The sequence below is a fragment of the Myotis davidii genome, unplaced genomic scaffold, assembly GCF_000327345.1.
Source record: "Myotis davidii unplaced genomic scaffold, ASM32734v1 scaffold26, whole genome shotgun sequence".
NCBI classification, from domain to species: domain Eukaryota; kingdom Metazoa; phylum Chordata; class Mammalia; order Chiroptera; family Vespertilionidae; genus Myotis; species Myotis davidii.
The window spans coordinates 2,743,357-2,759,202 of NW_006299245.1; the positions used below are offsets into that span (position 1 = coordinate 2,743,357).

The 15,846-nt window shown below is 34.6% G+C and overlaps 1 protein-coding gene across 1 annotated transcript in view; it reads right to left on the bottom strand.

The window, feature by feature from the left end:
* Nucleotides 1-15,846, bottom strand: part of PPFIA2 (protein tyrosine phosphatase, receptor type, f polypeptide (PTPRF), interacting protein (liprin), alpha 2) — a 451,032-nt gene that overhangs the window by 160,047 nt on the left and 275,139 nt on the right. The window contains exons 4-5 of the mRNA XM_015571108.1: nt 13,304-13,405; nt 5,130-5,294 (exon numbers count right to left, since the gene is read on the bottom strand). Coding sequence (XP_015426594.1) covers nt 5,130-5,294; nt 13,304-13,405 — 267 coding nt within the window. The remainder of the gene's footprint in view (nt 1-5,129; nt 5,295-13,303; nt 13,406-15,846) is intronic.

Here is a 15,846-nt window from a genome sequence, read left to right on the forward strand (position 1 = left end):
TATAAATATAAATGGATATTTGATAACAAAGATGATTATGCAGATACTTCATGATATCTAGGCATTCTAGATGGACTGCCAGGTATCAGTGTTCTTAGACAAATATCTAATTGTTCATAACAATACTTATGCTGGTTTGACTCAATGGATAGAGCATCAGTCTGTGGACTGAAGGGTCCTGGGTTCAAATCTGGTCAAGGGCACATGCTGGGGTTGCAGGCTCAACCCCTAGTAGGGAGCATGCAGGAGGCAGCCAATCAATTATTTTCTCTCATCATTGATGTTTCTATCTCTCCCTCCCCCTTCCTCTCTGAAATCAGTAAAAATATATTTTTTAAAAATGCATAAAACTTATACTGATTAATAATTGAACAAGAGCTACTTGGAAGAAACTCTTTGATTATCTGACTTAGGGAATACTTTTGTATGAACATCTTGGAAAGATGCCAAAGAAGCAAACAGCCCCAAGGCATGAAAATAGGAGGACTGGTGATATCTGGAATGCAGATATGAACAAAGAATTTTAGTAGCTGTGCTTGATGTTTAACAAGGATGGTTGTAAAGTTTTATGCCCACTTCCTAAAATACCAACTATAAATATGGGTACAGTGGGGCCTTGACTTAAGAGTTTAATTCATTTTGTGACGGAGCTCGTAACTCAAATTACTCGTATGTCAAATCAAAAAGTGAATGAGTGAGACACGTGATGCTGGGCTGATTTGTGGCGTTCACTGTGACATTTGCTGCGCCAACTAGCGGTGGGGTATCTGAAGCTGGCTCGTAACCCGAATTTTAGCTCGCAACTCAAAGCAAAAAATTGGCTGAGAGACGGCCCGTATCTTGAAAAACTCGTTAGTCAGGACACTCATAAGTCAAGGCCCCACTGTATTCTGATAAAGGTTTAGGAATCCCAGTTGATGAGAACAGCAATGGTTAAATATAAGTAAATGCTTTCACTATATGTAACATTGATTGGATCTCATTTAGACTGCTGTGAAGAGGTTAAGGTACCATATTTTAAAAGATATATTAATATATTGGAATGATTCTAAAAGAGTCACCTGAGTCATATAAGAGTGGCTGAAACTAGGTATCTTGTAAGTTAAACATTTATATTCCCATTATTCTGAGCCTTTAAGGAAACAGCATCACCCCTCAATAAATTTAGAACAGCAGTAAAAACTTGATATTATATTAGCCACAAAGTAATGAATCTGAAGCTGTCTTTATAAGAAAATAAAAATAATTTCTGAATATATTTTGAATTTATGTTCTAAATGTAAACACTGTTGATATAAATATCAATACATTAGGTTAATTTTTATTCACATTTATATTAAAATGAAATTGTTCTCTGTATATAATTTACCATGTTAAACTTAGTAAAGAAACAATAGGTACGAAAAAGGGTAACTAGTAAAGAACACTAACGTTTTACCTTATGCAAATAGGTGAAACTCCATTGATAGGAAAAAAAATCGTACATCGACAAGCCTTTCACCTTTTTGCTCTGCTCTGAGCATAGCATCAACAGGATGCCATAATTACCTTAATTCTTCATATTGGATTTGGTGTTCTCCCCCCCCCCCAAATATAAGTACACAATTTATAGCCTTGGCTCTAAGCTTAACTTTATTAATTTTTTTATTTGACTATATTAAATTCATCAATTCCTGCATAGTCTTTATGTTAAGATATATTGCTTGCTTGTTTAGAGAGCTATAGTATAACCCCCCAAATATAAATTTTATGCATGTATAGCATATTTGATATACAATTTCATTTGTGACATCTATATTCCTCATAATGCTATGAAAATAATTATGTGGGATTTTTTTCTTCCCAAAAGATGTTTAAAAGCCACAGAAATTGTATCCCTGGGAATTAAAATAAAATAAATCCCTAAATGCAACAAATGTGCTTCAGAATGAAAAGAAATTTTGGTGGAATAAGCATACATTTTAAATAAGTATTAAGCCGTGGCAGGATTTCACTTTGGAATTATCCATCTTGTAACAACACCATTGTGAGGAAATCTTCAAATAGCAAAAGTTCAAACCCAGTTTTGGTACTGTTATATTAGATCACAGAAATTAATGGGGAGTGCATATGTATTTGATATTTTTGCTATAATTGCCATATATCTCCTATATATTTTTTAAAAATAGTCAATACAAAACACAAATATATTTCTCACTTCCTCCAGCCTATAGAATTGGTGAATATATTAGAGAGTGATGTCAAAACTACTGTTGGTCTTAGCTAATTGTAATAATCCTACCTTACAACTTAGTGGATGTATGAATAAGGACATCAGCAATGAAGACTGCCAGTCATTTAATTGTCCATATCATGCTCAAGCTTTTATACTGCATTTAGCTCTTCAGGTGTTCTAAACCCTGTATGATAAAGTTGGCAGTTTCTTGCTCTCAAGATATGGTTAATTGCATATTCATTTGATCTTCTATCTATATTTTAATACAATGGCCATAAATTAAATTAGAATATTGTAATTACTTGTTTTATGTCTGTTTCCTCACACATTCCTATCATCATGAGAAGCTGTGAGCTATGCTTAGTTAGATAAATTGTCTATGAAGGTGCTTAGGCACATATTAATTCCTCAATAACTAAATGAAATATTTATTTATTTTTTAAATATATTTTACTGATTTTAGAGAAAGGAAGGGGGAGGGATAGAGAGATAGAAGCATCAGTGAGAGAGAAACATCAGCCAGCTTCCTGCACGCCCCCTATTGGGGGTCTAGCCTGCAACCAAGGTACATGCCCTTGACCAGAATCAAACCCAGGACCCTTCAGTCCATGGGCCAGCACTCTACCCACTGAGCCAAACCGGTTAGGGCTGAAATACTATTTAAAACAAGCATGAAGGTCAACAGTGATAATATCTTTACATAGTTCTAAAGTTTTGTCAAATGATGAAACTTGGTACTCATGTTAATAGTAATATCCATTTAATATTCACCGAGCACTTGACACATGCTGAGCATGAGCAAAGAGCTTTGCATGTCAGATCATTCCTAATCCTCATGACAACTCTATGAGGTAGGTGCTATTATTCTCTCCTCAAAAAAGGAAGATGCTTAGAGATGACACTTATGCATGTCTGTCCAATTTCAGAGCCCAAAGTCATGACAGTTTTCCTTTAAGCTGTTGAGCATTACTTAGTTGATAATTAGTTCAGTTGTCCCTAAACTTACTAACATGCAAGACACACCTGGTGAGTTATTACATCATATTACAGCTTCCGGGGCCATGGCTTAAAATACTTCATTTAATTATGCTGAGTTCACTGAACTGATAGTAAATTATTTCTATATTCTAAGTTGTACAGCAATCATTTTCTTCTTAAATGTATGTACATCTATCAGGTTATTTGTCTTAAATGGTGTTTTTTGATTTCTATTCATTCCTGCATAAAAGTATTCCTCACTTAATTGATGTGGGGTGCTTCCAGGGAGCATCCCAAACCACACATTCTCAAGTACCTTCATTCAAGTTATGTTAAATTTTCTCTGAACAGGCCATGTTCTTCATATACCTCTGGGTTATATTATATATTGGCTGCAGTGTTTAAAGTATCTTTATTTCTCCACTTAAAAAACCCTGACATAGTTTTGATACCCAGATCAAATGTTACCCCTCTATGAATACATTCATGACTTCCTTGTCACTTTCTCAAGCAGAATAAGTCACAATTCTTTCTGTGACTCCGCATCGCATTATACATATCTTCTTAGTAGTGCCTGTTATTGACATGTGAATCTGCAGTACTACTTATAAACTCCTCACATTTAAGAAGAATATATTATTTATCTTTTTGTGCCAAATATCTGCCAAGGAGTCTGACACATAACAGATATTCTATGAAGTCTTGTAGATTATTAACAATATACTTTTGTAATAAAAAAGGGGATATAATATGAAACAATATTAAATATATTAAATGATGATTTGATAAGCAATATTTGTTGATATTATGTTTATCAGGAATCATTATATAATTTTCATTTGTTTTATTCAATATTCATAAATAAGTCACCTCCCAGAGCTAAAATAAAAAATAAAATAATTTATTCCTAATTATCTGGAAAACAGAACTATAGTTATCATTATGTATATATTCCACATAATCCCCAGCTCAAAAGAAATCTGAAAGATCAGTGATAAAAATACATATGTATATAAATATTAAATAGAGCAAGAGTGCCTGCATGTCAAAACCTAGATATAACTGGGTAAGAATCCCTAGTGTGGATTTTAATGCCCAGAACTTCTCTGATAGTTTACAATGAAGTGACCCAATGTCCACTTTACAAAATCCTAAAGCTTCATTCATTTTTAAATGTTCATTCTTTAAAATTTACAAAATGGAAATTATGTCATAAACCTTACTAACCTGCAAAGAATATTATCATCATATTGGCATATGTCAGTAGAATCTACCTGAGGACCAGCTGAAAGAAATTTATGGCTACTTTAAAAAAGACCTAAAGTAGGTTTTTTCTACTAATACCTTATGCTATTATCTTCAGAGGCTTACAAATGTATATTCAAAACTATGATATTAGAGACCTATAAATACTGTATGGTTATAATATATACCTCAAGATATGCTTACTTGCCAATTAGTTGTCTCTAATGTTGGCATCTATATACATGCATTTCAGAGAGAGATGGGGCAAGAGAAAATGAAAGAGAGAGAGAGAAAAGCTGAATGATAATATTAAATTTCAACTAGCAATAGGGAGTTGGACCATAATGTACCATAACAGAAGTCTAACTTGAGAAGCCATATATCCAGTGACATTAAAAACATTCACATAGTGATGAATATTACCAATATACACACAGTAATCCTGTTGCATTTATAAAAAATAATTTTCTTATAACTCAAAGGTGATCCTCTGAACTGAGTGTTCAGGCGTCAGGAGTCGCATGGATGAAGACAAGGAGCACAGTTGCTGCAATCCTCAGCAAAAGCACAGGGAAGCTGAAATCTTTTGCCATTGCTATAGTTTTTATTTTTAGTAAAGTTTCTTTAAATATAGCTTTTTTGAAGTAAAGTTGACATGTAAGATTGTAAGAATCCCTTTACAATACTGTACCTTTTCATCCAAGGCCTTGTGGTGCTCAAACAAAGATTTCAGTGCCTTGAGAACCTCAACTTCACTGGAAACTCCCGAGGGGGACTGCGCTTGCCGTTTTACCACCGTCATTCTTAGTGACCTTTCGTGTCGTGACACAAGGCACTCCAAATGCTCCAGTAACAGCTGTTGAGTTTAACAGAAAATAGAATTACCTTATAGATTTGAATCATTAATTCTTAAAAATGACTTCCTTAAAAGATTGTAGGTTTACATAATATCTAATGATAACCTCAGATTATAATACAGGTAAGTGGCAAAAAGTGCAAACCTGTGTCCAAACCAGGCTCCATAAAATACATTAAAACTAAATAGCATTGCAAGAGGGCATAGAGGGGATAAAGGTGATGGGGGAAATCAACTAAATTGCAGTTCTATTATATGAAAAATTACTGAATTTAAAAATATAATGTATATTGTATACACTCTTTTGGAAAATTTAACCATTTGAGTATGGATTCAGTAGAACACAATGTAATATGTGTGACCCAATATGAAAATTATTAAAGAACATTGCACAATGCATGATGGTTTTGTTAATAATGTTTAAAGTCAAAATTAATTTCATTTATATTTGGTTATTTAATTTTTTTATTTGAAGGAAATGTACATAATAATCACATGGCTTTAAATGTGATTGTAATGATAATCACATGTTGCATAGTAATTACAGTAATAATCACATTTACCAGTTGCTATAGTAATTATTAGTGATAATCGCTAATAACTCATGTATAATTAATTCTTAAATTATATCATAAAAATGTATGCAGTCAAATGGAATAGAATAACTGAAATTTGCAATAGTCATTTTGGAAAAAAGCTTAAAGAACGTAATTTTATTTTAAATAATTTCTTATTTTTTAATTACAATTGACATGAGATATATATAAAATTTCAGGTATAAATACTTTTTAAAATGAGTAGTCCAGAACCTTCATTTACCCAGAGTGGCCACTGGAGCCATGATAGGAGTCCAGAATATATAGAAGTCCAGTGGTTTCAGTATGTTACAGGCTCTATGCTTTGATTTTTCCAGACAAGATTTGTTTTTAAATGTTTCGTGACTTAGAATATCACCTTTATTTTATTTTATGAGGGAGTTCTGCCTCTAAAAGCAAAGCTACATGAGAAGAAAATTAAAAAAAAAACTACTGGGTTATCAGTTATTAAAATGTTGCTATTGAAGAATAACACATGACCAGTTGGTTTTGTAGGAGAGCTTTTCAGTAGGATGGTGGAAGTGTAGGCTAACAAATGGTGTCTGTGCAAAATAAAGCAGAAGTTACTCAAACAAGAGAGAAAAAAAACAAGTAGAAGATACTGGGGTGGGTGGAAATAAAAAATTTAGTTTTTCCCCCAAGATGTTTTCCTAAAGCTTACACAGTAATGAAAATTTTTGATTTTTATAATGTCATTGCTAGATTCAATGTCACATATTAGTATCATATTTCTTAATGTTTATTAAGTTAATAAGTTCTCTACACTTACTGTTTCTAATTATGGGTCAGTGTCAGAAAACTTTGCTATGCCACTGGCATAAAGAAACATAAAAACCTGAGATTCTAAACATATACAAATCAGTAGGTAGAGGTCATGTTTAAGGGTCAAAATAATTGTAATAGAAATTCTGTATGAAGGTGACACAAATATTGATATTTCAAGGAGTTTTCCTTTTATTTATCAACTTCTGATTATATTCATGATATTCTACTCTTGAATTCTATAGATACATGCCAGAATTCATTAAATCTAATCAGTTTCAGATAGGCTATATAGCATTTTATTCACTTAACCCTGCCTATTTCTCCAACATCATCTGGTGTTAGTCTTTCCCTGGCAAAGCATGCTCTAACTACATATGCCTACTTTTGGACCCTCAATATGCCGAACCTTTGCATATGTTGAAATTTCTGCTTGGAATACTCTTCCTTTGGCTCTTCATGTGACCAGCTCTTTCTCGTTTTCTAATCTTAGTTTAAACGTCACCCTCTCAAAGAAACACTTGCTTGATACTCTATGTGAGGTCTCTCCTCTTCCCAGCCTCCATAATCCTCTATTTGAATCTCTTGCTTATTTTCTTCACAACATATCATGCTGTCTTATTTCTCAAGGACAGTTTCACTAAATTTTATTCTGTTTCCTCATTAAAATATAGACTCCACAAGGGTAGGTACTATGTTTATCTTGATTTAAATGATCTGGGTATTTGAATATTGGCTTAGTTCCTGACATCTATAGATACATAATAAGTATTTGTTGAGTGGATACATGTCGGTAATACTGTTGTTTAGAATTTTAATATGAAAAAGGAGCTGATAAAAATTAGATTATACTGTAGACTTGACAGTTGTGGTTGCCCCAAATCTTATGAACAAACCCTCCATATTTAATAGTTCCCCACTTTCTGAATGCTATTGTCTCAGTAACAGGATCCAAGAAACATTTCTCAGTCATGGCTACCACTAGGTGGCAGATATGTGACTTAAGAGTCAGCTAACCAGAGCCACATGCACAGGATGGATTCTGAGGGGTGAGATGAGGAAACGTGATGGGAGGGGCATCTGTTTTGCTGGCACAGGTAGCAGCAGAGGGTGCATGTTACTGGGACTGGGGGTGTGAGGAAAATTTACAAGACTAAGAAATGTGGTCCTAGAAATTGTGCCTGGAAACTCAGTTAAGAGATTTTTATATACCTTAATTAATGTTTATTGATTAAAACAGCTAAGCTGTACTCTTACGTGCAACTAGGAATTCTCATCTATATAATAACAAAACCAAATATATTTTTATTAGTATAAAACAGACTCTTTAAGAGCTGAAATTAACTTATCCTGAATACTCTTCAATACCTAGGAAAATATTCTACATAACATATGCTTAGTACTTGACGATTTAAATTAATGATAAATATAAATTATCAACTAATCTAAGATACCACTTAATATCTGCTAATTGTACCTTTTCTGGAAGCCACATTTAGTATAATATTTAATAAAGCTTGCAGAGGTATACTAAAAAAAAAAAATTCAGGGACTATATGAATGGCCATTAATCCTATGTTGGAATTCACTTTAAATGACCACAGCATATATAGATATACAAAGAAACATGTCATATATGCATGCACACATATGGCACCATTGGATATTTTTTAACTAAATTTCTAAAACTATATATCTTTATATTAATACCTGAATTTGACATAACATTGTGCACAATCATTTACAGTCACAAGTGGCATTGAAGTAGAAAGCACCCACATATGCATACACATGTATCGTCACCTGCTTTTCACTGCTAGGGTCTTCTTTTTCCTCAATTGGATTGTATTTTATAATCATTGAGGAAATGTCTTTGGAGGAAGGTTATGAACTTGTGTAGAAAGGTTTGTCAGGAATGGGAAGCTTTCCTTTGGTAGTGGCAGGTTTCTGTATTTGAACATTTATATAATTCCTTTAGATAAAAATAAGAGGGCATAGTAAGAATTGATTTAAATTAGGTCTTAAATTTGAACTAAGGACAATTAGGTCTTAGTTTTAGTTTATGACCCATGAGATGAGATTTCAGCTTTGTTATTTCTGACTTCTGAAATCAAAGCTTTCTTTTCAAAGTTATGCAATCATTACAACAATCCTTTGAGATCTTCAGCCACAAAAACAGTTGAAACAGTTCCAAAACAACAACCAAAATTATGTACTCTGAGCCCAGCCAGCGTGGCTCAGTGGTTGAGCATCGGCCTATGAACTGGGAGGACAAGGCTCGATTCTAGATTAGAGCACATCCCCAGGCTGCAGACTGGATCCCCAGTGTGGGGTGTGCAGGAGGCAGCCGATCAATGATTCTCTCTCATCATTGATGTTTCAATATATCTCTCTCCCTCTCCCTTCCTCTCTGAAATCAATAAGAACATATTAAAAAATTCTCTACTGTGATATTAAGAGATAGTAACTATATCAACATTTTTGGTTTTCCTTTTATCTCGTCATTAATTCAGATAATTCTGAAGAAAAAACCATGTACATTTTAATAATCAAATTGAATAAGTTGAAATAAACATCAGAAATAAGTTATTTTCTCTAAGTATAACTTTGTCTAAGTGTGATCAGAGTTTTAAGAATGACAAGTTTTGTTTAATCACCTTTTTCTATATTTTATTAGTGTGGAAATATTAAACAATAAAGCTTGTTTAATAGTTTCTGTAAATACTTGCTATAATATTTGTACAATCAAGTATAACATTAGGATGCTTTTATTTGGATGTCCTCAGTTTAACTACTTGAGGCAGTTGGATTTTCATTCACTCATATTTCGGGGGAGGGGACCAGTTGTTTCTGTAGTGACAACATGATTCATAGCCACAACTTTCAGCGTGGACATCACAATAAATAGCTAGTACATTATTTTCCACACAATTGAGACAAAAATAAATTATTGAACAGATTAGGAATGAATTACAAAAAAAAAGAACTCTGCTCTTCCTTAAACACAATTCTGTCATAGCACATGTGATTTTTAATTACATAGGAATATGATTTCTTAGATACATCACCTGTGGTTAAGCTGAGCAATGGATTCCTGGGTGTGTCACTTATTAGTCATGTGACCTGATGCAAGTTACTTATTATGTCAGTTTTCCCATCAGTCAAGTGGGGAAAGTGGGAGTGCCACAAGGATAAAGTGGGTAAAACATGTGAAACCCTTAGAAAAACATTTTGTACTTAATTAATTTAGCTATTATATTATCATTTTTATTAATTGATATATTAAATAAACTTTATTTATTCAACTCCATTGAAAACTTCCGTTTTCTATTTCAAAGAAGGTATAATTCATCCAAATATCAAACAGGAGGGCCCTTCTGGTCTATTTTTTTATGAGACTCAAAATTAACAGAAATACCTCTATCCATTTATGAGTTCTCTTTGTGATTATCTTTTTTTGTGTTATTTCAACCCATATGTTAACTACTCAAGATAAAAGGACAGGTTTATGGGAACCGTGGAAATTAAAACATGCAATTCTACTTTAAATTTTCTCACAATCTAACACCAATCAAAAATTTTTGCAGGTGTGAGAAGAAAATACTAGTTTGTTACTTTCTCTAAATGACCAATAAGTAGGTGTTTATAGCAAGGGGAAAACACAATATGTAGAAGAAAAACGATTATATAAAATCTATAAAACTGTTATATTTAGCAACATTTAATAGGGCATTATGGAGGAAGAGACGGGTATGTCTAGTTTTCAGCCCTTTATATTTTTTTGTGTGGTGGAGAAGGTCAGAGGTGATTATGTAACTTAGGTAGCTGTCATATAATCAATACTTTGCACAAGAAAGACTTCATAAATCTGTTTTCCTTTGACATAATCAACAACAACAAAAATCCTCCATATAACTGATTTTAAGGAAAGTAGAGAAATGTTTTCTAGGAGGAGGACAGGTGAAAAAAGTAAAGGGGATTAAGAAGTACAAATCACCAATTATAAAAACAGTCACAGGGCTGTAGGGAATCTATACTAATAAAAGAGCAATATGCTAATTAGACCGGACAGCCATATGACCTTCTGGACAAAGCCGCAGTGGCAGAGGCCAAGGCAGAGGCAGTTAGGGGTGATGAGGCAGGCAGTGGAGCAATTAGGGGCGATCATGCCAGTAGGGGAGCAGTTAGGGGGCGATCAGGCCAGCAGGGGAACAGTTAGGGGCATCAGACAGATAGGCAGAAATGAGTAGGGTTGATCAGGCAAGCAAGCAGAGTGGTTAGAGGTGATCAGGCAGGAAGGCAGGTGAGCAGTTAGGAGCCAGCAGTTCCAGATTGCGAGAGGGGTGTCCGACTGTCTAAATTGGCAGTCCGACATCCCTGAGGGGTCCTGGATTGGAGAGGGTGCAGGCCAAGCTGAGGGACTTCCCCTCTCCCGTGCACAAATTTCATGCACCAGGCTTCTAGTATAGTCAATAATACTGTAATAACTATGATTGGTGGCAGATGAGTACTAGACAGATTTCCGTGATGGCTTCATAAGGTACATAAATGTCTAATCTCCAATTTGTACACCTGAAAGTAATATAGTATTGTATGTCAAAAATAATTTTAAATTAATTTTAAAAGAAAGAAATGAAAAACATTCATTTTCAAAGTAACTATTTTTCATGTTTAAAATCAATGGCTTCAATTTCTACTGTTCTAATGAAACTTAATACTTGTATTTTGCTCACATTGACTCCTGAATAGGTATTGCAAATATAGCTTGCCTTTGTTCTTTTATTACCCAAGCTCCTTTGCAGGTACAATAGTCACAGGTACTTTTGGACCTCTTGGGGTATAATATGGTGAAAACCGTGTGGATGATGTCCCCAAATCTCTGAGTTCTCTGAAATTAGTCACAATTAAGGAGAACTGACATACTCTATATGGTAGCGTTAATTCTTAGGCAATGTCTTATATAAGCTGTAGTAAATCTAGGCGTTTTTTCATGGATTTAAATTGAATAATTGTGCTGAAGGCCTTATGGCTAAGGGTACAGGCTCTGGAATTATTCTGCCTTAGTTTTTAAATCCCTTATGTGCTATTTATCACTGCATGACTTCTGGCAAGTTATCTGCCCTTTTCTGAGCTCAGCTGACTCATCTGCAAAATGGAGATAATTATAACATCTCCCACATAGGGCTGTGGAAAGGGGTAACAGGGATGTGGATAGAAAGGCTACATAAAGCAGAAATAGATACACAACCAATAAGAGAGTTTCTGTGCATTTTAAATATGAGAAATAGTTAAAAGCTACCTGGAGGTTTGCATCTCCCTCCATTTTCAGCTTCCGGCTCCTACTTTTACATTTGGCATATTGTGCTACATCAGGGAATGTAGCCAAAAGTGTTAAAATAGAGAGCAGTGAAACCGGGAAGAATAAAGCTCATGGCAAAAATAAACTTTAAATTTGGGTGGGAAAAAATACATTGTAACTCAAAAGTCAAGGGTGGGGCAATATATAGAGGGAGAAAAAAAAATTAACCTGACCCCTAAATAACACAATCTAAACTTCTCATTTTGTCCTGTTTGGAGCACCATGAGACTGGCTCATCAGAGTTGCAATAAAAACGAGTTCCTGTGTGCACATGCATAAAACAAGCCCCTGATGAATAAGGAGATAAACTGAATCTGATGATATAACCTTTGTTCATGTAGCGGTATCTCTCATTAGCGCACTAGCTCACTGTTTATGAAGCTATAATTTTTATATTACTCTCTAAGACCAAGCATAAAATGAACAAGTACATTAACTATAACTTGTTTTCTCAGCATTAATCTGTTAGAACTCTAACATTTAAAATATTTTTCACCTACTTTATATAAAGTTGAACTACATCACACAAAGTATTTTTTTCTCTATGTTCATTAGTAGAATAGCTGCTCTCATTTCTGGGCATTATGATAATTTATATATTTTATTAAATTTAGTGACTTCATAGTTAGAAAAGACGGCATCTTCAATTACATTTTGAACTTGAAAGTTAAATGCCATGAGATTGAAACAGGTGGGTTTCCAAGAGGAGAATATAGTATATTCCATCAGTTTCCTAAACTCAGAAATCAGAAATGAAAGTCTCCATGACATTCTTCTAAAACAGAAAAAGTAGGTCTCTTTTAACTTGGAGAGTTCTGTTCCAGTGGTTTTGCATTTTAAAACTTTTAAAATTTTTTTACAAATAAATATTTTGCTGGGTGAGGTAAGGCCAATGCCACAACACTCCCTCATATTACCTCATAATCGAAACTCATGCTCTCCCAGCTCCAGGTATTGGTCGTCCACTCCAGTGTAACACTTTGAAAGTTTGAAATTCTGTATTGAAACCCAGCCTTTCTTTTTAAAATTGAAAAAAGCAAAAAGGACAGGGGAAAAGGACATTTTCTAAGGCAACATAGTAATTTAGTACCCGAAACTCTAATTTAGGTTTCCTGTCTTCCTGTTTTGAGTTTTGTAGTATATTGTCCTTTACTTTAAGTAACTGACTGTAAGTGATGTCTGCTTAAAGTCTTCCTGAAGTTTTTAAATATTTATTTTTTAAGCCCATATAAGAGATAAGGCATTGAATTATATATGGAATCAATTTCAAGCAGAGGCAGTTTTATACTTACTCTTGTGTTATTTCTTTCAGCTTTAAGTTCAGAAATTTCTTCTTCCTTTTCTAGAAGTTGTTCCCTACATGCATTTAATTCTTTTGTCAGTGCAGCAAATTCCTGAAAAGGGAATAAAACATATTTGAAGACACATTTCAGATTAAGGAAAAACAACATTCCAACATAAATTAAAAAAAATCAAAGTCTAATCTTTTGAATGTAAAGAATGAAAAAAATGGCTCAATTGACTGGCTATATACATATATTGATGTTATTAAATTAACTTGATTCCAACATCCAAAAGATTTGAATTCATTATATTTAACATATACATTTTATTATAGTATGCTGCTTAGATGAATGGATAAAATATATTTCAAAATGTATCAGATATATTGTACTGAACTTAACATTAGTATGAATATATATATAACAGAGAAATATGCTAATTAACCAGGACACCCTAACGGTAACGGGTTGACCGGATAGGAGGCGGTTGTGCGTGCAGTGTCGTGGGCGGGGCAGCAGGGGCCTCAACGCATGCCTGTGCTGGGAGAGGGCCTGATCAGTAGTGGCTGTGGCTCCTTCAAGGGCCAGAGAGGGAGTGGGTGGCACCACGCGATTTCAAATCGCACGCTGGGTTCCTAGGGTATTAATAATATAGAAATTTAAATTTGGCTAATTTTGTTAACCCCTCAAAAAATCTTACACTTTTATTCCTATAGAGAGAAATGTTGTGACTATACATACCAGATCATCAAAGAACACACAACAAAAATACTACTACCAACACCAACCAAAAAAATCCTAGTAAATGTGCTATTTAGAGATTAAAAAGTTCATTTACTCATTAACAAGATAAAGAAAGAGAATGTACCTTTTACAAAATAATAAGTGGACTTAAGACTTGATAACATTATCAAAGAGTCTCTTACTAATTTATGCATAGTCTTTCTTCTTAATTGTAAACTCCATATGAAATGGGACTTTGTCTGACTTCACTACTACACTCCCAACGTCTACGACATAGTGTGTGCTCAATTGATATTTATTTTCAGTAAATGAAACTGGGTCACGTTATGAAATACTGAAAGTTTTGGAGTATTGCTCTGTGCAACAAATGACACTTCAGTGGCTTCCTTCCCCCGAATGCGATCAGACAGTACAGGGTGGGGCAAAAGTAGGTTTAGATTTAGAGTCGTGAGTACAGTAGAGGAAACATAGAGTTCATTCTTGTACTATTACTTATTGATTATTGTATTATTCTTCATACAAACAACTGTATATAATATGGACAATTTTACTACTAAGCAGAGTTTAGACACTGTAAAAATTACTTTAAAAGAAGATCAAGGAATCAAATTTGCCTATTCTGCTACTCTTATAAGCAGACATTATTTTAAAACATTTTTGAAAAATAATAAACGAATGGGTCTATATATATTTAATAATTTAGAGTGAGTCTTAGTAACAAAATTGGTGCTTGTCAAATATTTAAGTATTTGGGGAAACTTAGCTGCAGACTGAGAAGGCACTGTGAGAGGATTTTAAAAAATGGGGGAAATAAGTTTGGTTAATGTAGCCTCCTCAAAGGCAAGTTTAGTATAAAGTAAATGAACGTGATGATTACACAAAGCTGGGAAAGGTTGAGGGTTTATATTTTTGCTTGCATCAAACCACTTATTTTGCTGAATTTTTCTGAGTGGCTTCAGCCCAAGTGAGCACTTCAAAGCCACCAGAATAGAAGGAGAGCTTAAAATCAAGATGAAAGGGTCCCTTGCTCCATTTGGGCTGGCATTACATATAAGGGTTTTCTCCCCTAATTGCTGCCTGCTTAAATGCTATTGATACTCTCATATGTTATTTAACTGGAGAATGGAAATAAGTAGAGAACAATAAAAATTTGCATAAAAATGAAGCCTTTGTTTGAACTGCACACTTTGATGGAGAAAAGAAGAAAGAGACAAAGGTTCTGTATTGTGTATTATTAACATACTAGAGGCCTGTTGCATGAAGAGATTCATGCAATGGGCCTTCCTTTCCCCTGGCTGCTGGCACCGGTTTGCCTCCGGCACATGGGGCCCAGGCCTTCGCTCTGGCCGAGTTCTGGCTGGAGCCAGCCCCGGAAACGTCAGGCTTCGCTGCTCCGCTGGCCCCGGGGCCATGAGGCCTTGCTGCTCCACTGGCCCTGGGCTGTCAGGCTTTGCTCCACTGCTTCGAGCCTATGTATGCAAATTAACCACCATCTTTGTTGGTGGTTAATTTGCATATCATGCTGATTAGCCAATGGGAGGTGTAGCGAAGGTATGGTCAATTACAATGTTTGTCTATTATTAGATAGGCTAGTCATTTAGCCCTTGCATGGTTTGGCTCAATGGATAGAGTGTCAGCCCCAGGACTTAAGGGTCTTGGGTTTGATTCCAGTCAAGGGCATGTACCTCAGTTGCAAGCTTGATCCCTGGCAACTGATCAAAGTGTCTCTTTCACATCGATATTTCTCTGTCTCTCTCCCTCCCTTCCACTCCTTTTCTATTCCTTCCCCACCCAGACAATGGAAAAAA